We start from the raw sequence: 8,348 nt of genomic DNA on the forward strand, positions 1-8,348 counted from the left end.
GTCACTGCAAATGTAAGAAATAACTCTGCCTCAAGAACCTAGACATACATTTGAACTTATCCTAACGGAAAATGTTGGGCTTTTTTGCTTAGAGTTGTCATTGGCAATTAGAGTTTCTCATTAGCTTCTTCTCATGTTGCTAAATAAATGGATGGAGTCTAGGTGGTGTTCAGGTACTTGACCTCTCTGTTTTTTTTTTTTTCAAGTGTGTGGAGTGGTTCATCATAATACTGGGCTTTGAAACATGGTTCATCTCCTACTTTTAGTCTCTTGCTAATAATTAGAGACTCATAACATAGCTTTAGGTAGGGTTGTCTTTAAACCTTGCAAAAGGCAATGAGGGAGTATTGGAATATTAATGTTCTGGGGAGAAAGAATTAGTTAATAATGAGTGTATGCTGGATTATAACTACCTAAAGTTATTTTCCTTGAATGGGGTAACTTTGAGTCATGTTCTGCATTGTCTCCAAGGAAACATCAGTAAAAATGAGTCCAGTAGGACTGTCAAATTGTCCAGAGGGCTATCCTATTGACTAATACACTCCATATTGTTTTCCTGTCTACTGTTGCTTGGACTTGCCCCTATGAACAGGTAAGGCAACATTCAAGATGTAGGGAGTATACACACTTTTATGTTGCTTTGGTATCCATTATATAGTGAATATAAGTCCTAAAACTAAATGCATATTTTATGTCTGAAGTATAGGTTGAGCTTTTTCTTTCAGAAGCAGGCTTACTCACCCTCTGACACAAGTTTCCTTTATCTGTCACCTCCCCTTAGATCCAGAAAATTAGCTTCTGTAATTTAGACAGATGGTCATATCATATATTAACCATATATACCATGCACGGACCAAAGAGCGAGTCATGCTCCAGTGTCAGCCTTTCAGTCAGTGCGACCTCCCGGAACATGGGCCTTTTTGTGCTAAATATACTAATTAGAGCTCCCATCAGTAAACCTGCTAGGATTTCCCTCTGGACTGCAATAAAGACTGTACCTTATTGCTAGGGCTTTCTCTGGGCCCAATCTGCTGGTGAGCACATTGCTTCTGGAACCCACATGTTGTCCCTCATGGGTGTCCCTCTTTCTCATGAGTCTACCAGTCGTAAACCAGCTCTATTTCATGTGGTTTTTTTTGTTGTGTTTCCTTTGCTGCATTTCACCCGAATATCACACTAGAACTTTTCTTCCAGTCCAGATTTCCTATGGAGTGGCTCTATTGGCCAGAATAAACTTGACCCAGAGCCACAAGTGTATCTGCCAGTATAAACAATTTTCCCATGAGAAGGACAACCGGGCATGTGTCAATTAGGCCATCTGCCAGGGTAAAGAAATATCCTATGAAAGGCACATTGTAAACATTAATGACCAAACCCTCAAGGGCCCTGTCAGGGGGTAGAGTTTATGGCCACTCTCCAGGGTGAGACAGGGTGAGAGACCTCAAGATTGAATCAGAGAAAAAAACACAAGGGTGATGACTGTGAGCTCTGTGGTGAGTAGCAATTTGCCCACACTTGTATTTACATATGAGCTGAGTGTGCATTTCTCTTTGCTGCTTGTTTTTTTTTCTGGATTGTCACCATTGTCTAAGTGTCTGCAAAATGACACCTTGCAATGCTCTGCCTTGGTCCAAAGGACTCAATTTTTAGAGGCACGTGATCATGAAGTCCAGGTATCTTTCCATTTAGCCATTCTTAACCTCAAAATGTCTGGTCCAATAGAACATTGTTTACTATGGAGAAATATTTTTGACAAATGAGAAAACAGGCAAAAAGAAATCACACAGATTGTCCAAGTTCACAGAGCTAGTAATGGCAGGTTTGAGCTCTGAAGTCAGTGTGCCTGACTCTGTAGTTTATCTATCACTCTGGAAATGTTGCTTCACTTCAGTTCTAGAACTACTAGACGCTACTTAATAATGTTCAACTTTCTCAGAATCCTGTGAGCCTGGAAAACAAGACTGTTAATGAAATCCCCCCAAATACTTGTGTTAAAAAAATGGCAAACCATAAAGAAACATTTACATTTTCCCCTATGAGTTAGATATGACTTATAGCTCCTCCTATTTACCTCTGCTAAAACCAGCCACAGAGTCTCCAAAATCCCATTTTTTTCACCTCATAAAAGTTTAATTGATGCCATGTTCCCAGTCTGAGGTCTAATACCAGTATATACAGTTTCCAATGTACTCAGATATGACACAGTGAACCAACAGTTTCCTCAACAAGTGGGCTAAAGACTTAAAAAGAGACTTTTTTGATGAGGAAATGAGAATGGCCAAGAGACACATGAAAAAGTGCTCTACATCACTGGCCATAAAAGAAATGCAAATCAAAATAACATTGAGATTCAACCTCATCCCAATAAGAATGTCCTTTATCAAGAAAACTAACAATAACAAATGCTGGAGGGGATGTGGCCAAAAGGGAACCCTACTTCATTGTTGGTGGGAATGTAAACTGGTTCAGCCACTCTGGAAAGTGGTATGGAGATTCCTCAGAGGGATAAATATAGAACTCCCCTATGACCCAGCAGCCCAACTCTTGGGCATCTACCCAAAAGACCACAAAGAAGAACACATTAAAGCTACCAGCACAAAAATGTTCATCACAGCACAATTTGTCATTGCTAAAATATGGAATCAAACCAGATGCCCCTCAGTAGACAAATGGATCAGGAAAATGTGGTACATACACACAATGGATTTTTATGCCTCTATCAGAAAGAATGACATTGCCCCATTCGTAAGGAAATGGAAGGACTTGGAAAAAATTATACTAAGTGAAGTGAGCCAGACCCAAAGAACATGGACTCTATGGTCTCCTTCATACAGAATAATTAGCACAGGTTTAGGCTAGTCACAGCAGAGGACCACAAGAGCCCAATAGCTATACCCTTATGAACATATAAGATGATGCTAAATGAAATGAGCTCCATGTTATGTCAAAGAGTGTTATATCACTGTTGTAATTACTTTCAACTTGCCATGTGAAACTATAGCTTTTGTTGTTGTTGTTGATGATGATCCTCTTGTATCCCCTTCCTGTGGTTGTCCCTGTGCTATCACTGTAACTCATCCGAGTACCCTGGATACTTTATATACTGGAATTAGAGTAGGGAAAGGAAAGGGAATATCAAAACCGAGAGATAAACGATAAAAAGACAAATGACTCCAAAAGCAATACCTACAAAACCACTTGGTGTAAACCAACTGAACAACTCTTGGGGGTAGAGTGAAAGTGGGAGGGGGAATGGGGAAAATGAGGGAGGAGGTAACAAATTATACAAGAAATGTACCCACTGCCTTCTGTATGAAACTCTAACCCCTCTGTACATCACTTTAACAATAAATAAGTAATTATTGAAAAAAAAGAAGCAGTTAAGGCAGCAAATGTTCCTTCCTTTGGTTCAGACTGAGGAGTTAAGTTGAGAAATCCCAGTGACAGACATCTAAATAGACTATTTCCATGTCTACCAGTACTTGTCTGGCAATCTCCGCTAAGGGAATAATCTAGTCCTTTACTTCAGGTGGCCATATTAAGAACCAAGAGAAGACACATTCCTACCTTCGGGCTACTAGAACATGGATGGGCTGAAGGTGATGGTTAAGGGATACAGAATATAATCTCACATGAAAACAAAATCACATTACCTCTGGTAAGAGTTTAGATTGGGCTAAACATGGAGAACACAAGCTGATTACCACTCACTCAAAATTTATCAAAGAGGAAAGGCTGGAGAAGAAGAGAAGACAGACAAAGGCTGGAGAGATCGTAGTGAGCCACCAGTAACGAGGGGATGATGGTCAGTAAGAAAAGAGCAGACAGAATCATAGTCACCAAAGGAAACTTCAAGGACTGGTGACAAACGAGAAAAATGAAAAGCCTGCTGAATAGCAAAAGATAAGAGCAGATTAGAAATGTTCTCCAGTTAAAGTACTTATTGGACAAGCTGAGGAGAGTCTCTATCATTCAAACACACATAACAATGAAAGGAAATCAGGATTACTTTTGTTTGCTAAGAGTTTATTGTGTTTTCTCTTTAACTCAAAACTGCATTAATATATGCAATTAATACCAGCAAATTCTGGTACATTATTTTTACATTAGAATGGAGAATAATGGAAAGTCTGGCCCTGCAAAATATGGCATCTAGGAGACAGCTATGTGTAGTTATCAAGTATTAGAAATGGGGTCTGTACACAAGTATCATAGGGGAAGCACTTTAAGAGAGCTGAGATGGCTGGGACTGGGAGGGAGAGAACAACACTGACATCCTCACTGGGCATCAGAAAGCCTTGACAATTTCAGGTCAATTCGCTTCAGTCCAGAGAAGCAGCCCAGGGGAAAGGCTGGAGAGATCCATCTTGCCTCTGAGTAGAACAACAGGGTAGCACGGGAGAGGAGGAGCAGCAGCAGCCACTGGGAAACACAGGACCAGGAATGGATCATGCTGACAGAGGTAGACAGGCTATGAGGATAACAGACCTTCAAAACAACATGGAAGGAATAGTGAAACCCAGCAGACTACAAGAAAAAATGGGGTTCACTGGAGGGATTTCTAAATCGTGAAAGAATGGACACAGAGCTGTGAGGGCACAAAAGAAAAGGTATCGGTTTCTTCTGTTGCAGGTTGTTCATCTATTCTCTGAGACCTAGGACCAGAGTTGAGCGTTTATGGTGTTGTGCAACACAAGAAGATGTATGGCAACAGCCTGGCAGAACGCACTTAAGTGCCTCCAAGTGACCAGAGTTGTGTGAGGAAGGCCAGGAAAGTTCACTTGTGAAACTATACCTCTCCAGCAAGAGCAGCCCCCCCTCCCCCCACCAAAAAAAACCTGCATAGAGCTGTGTGGGGGAGGGGCTGCAGGTGCAGCTCTCATAGTGACTTCATCCATTCTGCCTGAATCACAAGATTCTGGCCACACCCTCTGTGCTCCTGTTTCTCTGACCAATGAGATACAAGCATTGAGGCCACGCCCACATTCCACACTGTCTGGTAACACTGGGATCCCGTCTACTGGCTCACACCACTAGAGCAGTTGAAGGAGGTAGAGGTGGTGAGTGGTGAATGCGTGCATTGAGTTGATTTTGGAGCTATAGTTGGAGATTGAGTTATTGCTTATTGTTAGAATGAGCCTGGGAATGTGGCCCCCCCACCTTCGCCAGCCCAGTGCTGAGTCTGAACAAAAAAGACAAAAAATACTAGCTGCAGGAAGAAAACTACTGCAAGTATGCCAGCAGGAGAGTAGCAGTAGTGTACCTGCAAAATCCAAGAGCAAGAACAAGATGAAAGAGGGAGGTAACCCCAAGACAAACACCGCTGGGGACTCTACTTTACCCAAGGGTGCGGCCAAGAACCACGGGGACCCTGAGCCTCCCCCTCCCCTGAGCACTGTCAGAGCTGCCGGTGTCCAGAGTGCCATAGGTCCCAACAACACCGACGGCATGGAAAGGCACTGCCAACGCCTGATGCTTGCCTTGCACTACAGCACAAGACACAACCAGCAGCTCTACAGTGAGCTCCAACAGCTAAAGCGGGAAAAGAAGGACCTGCAAGCTCAACAGGGGAAAGAAGATGAGAAGAAGGCCTGTGTGTTCAAAGCAGCCAAAGCAGATCTGGAGCAGCACAGGCTCTCCATACAGATGTTGACATCAGAAAACCCCAGTTTCCAGTCTGCCCTGGCCCCCACGCAGCGGGTGGCCAATGAAAGCGCCCTGGAGCCGGAGGCTCTCACCAGGTACCTGCAGGCCGCCCAGCAGCGGGTGACAGAGCTCGAGCTCCAGGTGTCTGCGGTGTCCACCATGCAGAAGGAGACCGAGAACAACAACACAGAGCTCATGAAAGCCCTGAACCTCGTGCAGCTGCAGCTCCAGGACAAGGCCAGAAGCTATGAAGATCTGGAGGACAAGAACACCAAGCTGCACAAGAGGCTGAAGGTGCTGCTGACACAGAAGGCTTACATGAGGAGCCGAATCCTCAGGGGCCAAGAGGCATTGGTGGAGCGGGAAGAGTTGCAAAGACAACTCAAGCACATGACAGAGTTGGTGACAGCACTAACGGTGGAGAGAGACACCTTTGCGGAGGCGCTGAGGGCGGAGAGCTCCGCGGGGAAGGAGAAGGTGCAGCAGCTCTCAGAGCAGGTGAGCCGCCTGAGAGAGGAGAGAGAGGAGGGGGAGAGGCGGGTGCGGGAGCTAGAGAACAACCTGGTGGAGCTGAGAGCGCAGCTGGCCGGGCTGCAGCCCCCGCAGCCCCCCACAGGGCCCTCGGAGGCTGAGCAGCAGCTGCAGGCCCAGGCCCTGCAGTTGCAGAAGGAGCTCAAGAGCCTGCAGGAGCAACTGCGCGGGCAGCTGGAGGAGAACCAGAGCCTCGGCCTCCAGAACCTGGAGCAGCGGCAACGGCTGGGCGTCCTGGAGAAGAAGGCCGAGGCCTGGGACCAGCACGCCGAGGCTCGGCTGAAGAGGAAGGCGCAGGAACAGGAGACCCAGAGGCGCAGGCTGGAGCTCAACCGAGAGCTGCAAGAGGAGTGGGCCGAGCTGCAGGACGCCGCGCAGAGGCTGCGCGCTGAGAAGGAGGAGCTCGCCCGCCTCCTGCGCGCCACGCAGCGAGGGAAGACAAGCCTGCGGGAGAAGCTGCGGGAGCTGGTGGAGGAGGAGGAGGGGGCCGGAGGCGAAGAGAAGGCTGAGCTGCAGAGCCAAGCGGCCGAGGCCCTGCAGGAGCTGCGTGACGAGTGCCTGGCCCAGGTGCAGGGGGCCACAGCCACCCGGGAACAGCACCGGGCCTCCCGCCGGCCGCCGACCTCCGAGCAGGAGGCCCTGCAGCAGCACCTGCGGACGCAGCGCCCCCTGCTGGAGCCGCTGACGCCGGCGCAGGGGCGGCCCGAGCGGCGGGCCCCGGGGGCAAGGGAGAAGGTCCAGGACGCCACCAGGCGCGACAACGCTCGGCTGCGGGCCCAGCTGAGCGCCCTGGCCTTCGCCAGCCAAGGGGGAGGCCCAAGCCAAGAAGGAGACGAGGGCGAGGAGGCGCCTCCCCCCGCCGGGACTGCCCCAGAGGACGGGGACAACCCGCCCGGCGTGTGGGGCGTTCCCGTGGAAGCGCCGTCGGCGGCAGAGCGCAGGAAGGCGAGGCTGCAGGCGCGGCAGGCCCGCGGCGGGGGCCCGAGCCAGCGGGCAGCCCAGTGCCCGAGCGCGCCGGAGCGCCAGGCCGCCCCCGAGCGCGGGCTGCAAGGCCTGCTGGGCGGGTGGAAGCGGGAGACACCGGCGCCTAGGAAGAACCTGCGCGGCGGCCTCCCCGAGGACCTGGCCGGCGACAAGGCGGACGCCCAGAGGCCCGTGGAGGACCTGCAGCCTCGCGGCAGCCAGCCGTCCCGACACAGGGCCGCCGTCGAAGACACCGTCGTGGGCTACAAAGAACAGAGGAGCGTCCTGGAGAAGCGGCGCCAGGAGAAGGACGAGTCGGAGGGGAAGAGGAGGAGGAGGAGGAGCCGAAGGAGCCGCCGCTGCGCCCCGCAGGCGAGGGCACGGAGGGCCAGGCCCCTGCCGCCCAGGTCCCCTCCCACCCCTCGGGCCCCCTCAAGACGGAAGTCGCGCAGGAGCAGCAAGAGTTCAAAGCCATGCATCTTAACGAAGAGTTGGGGCCTGGCCCTGCAGAGGCTGAGGCGCCCGGGCCCCTGCGGAACCCCACCGCGGAGCCCCCTGGGCTGCTGCTCCCTGCCCTCCCGCCCCCCCAAGAGCCCGCAGGCCTGGGGCAGGGACCCTGCCTCCCTTTCTTCTACAAGACTGGTAGAAAGGACACACTGGGAATAATCACTGTTTAAAGAGCGGCCGCCACTGTCTAGAGAGCCGCCCTCCCGTGACTCTGGGACGTGGCACCTGGGTGGCAGGGCTTTGCTCAGGCTTTGTTATAATGGAAGGAGGAAGGGTAGGCGAGACAGGGCAGCCATTACTGAGCGGTGACCAAACTTCACAATTGCCCATTGTTGGCTTAGCCAAGTTGCCAGGCGACGCTTATTACAAACACTAAACTTTTTCCAAAGGAGAGGCCACATAAGGGCATGGGTTTGGCTTAACATACTGTCTTAGTGATGTTATTTTATGAATTACTTATACATTACCATACTGGTATTTTGTGAGATATCTTATGCCGATGTACGGAGTCGTTTTCATGACTATTTTTTGGAGGAGAAATTTTTATTTTTTCCCCTCAAATGAGTTATTTCATTATTTTATAGTCTATGTTGGTGCACTCATGTGTTTTTCATATTGTTCACCAGCTATACAAATTTATTTTTCAATTTTAATATGATAAAATGGCATTACAGTGAGGTGAGAAAGTAGCACAAACTGAA

General features: G+C 49.3%; 1 protein-coding gene across 1 annotated transcript; it reads left to right on the forward strand.

The window, feature by feature from the left end:
- The first annotated feature begins 5,133 nt into the window (after positions 1-5,133).
- Positions 5,134-7,806, forward strand: LOC125365024 (golgin subfamily A member 2-like). The gene has a single exon (XM_048364879.1). It carries the CDS (start codon positions 5,134-5,136, stop codon positions 7,804-7,806), a length of 2,673 nt encoding a protein of 890 aa, XP_048220836.1.
- Positions 7,807-8,348: the final 542 nt, after the last annotated feature.

This window comes from Perognathus longimembris, chromosome 16 (assembly GCF_023159225.1).
Source record: "Perognathus longimembris pacificus isolate PPM17 chromosome 16, ASM2315922v1, whole genome shotgun sequence".
NCBI classification, from domain to species: domain Eukaryota; kingdom Metazoa; phylum Chordata; class Mammalia; order Rodentia; family Heteromyidae; genus Perognathus; species Perognathus longimembris.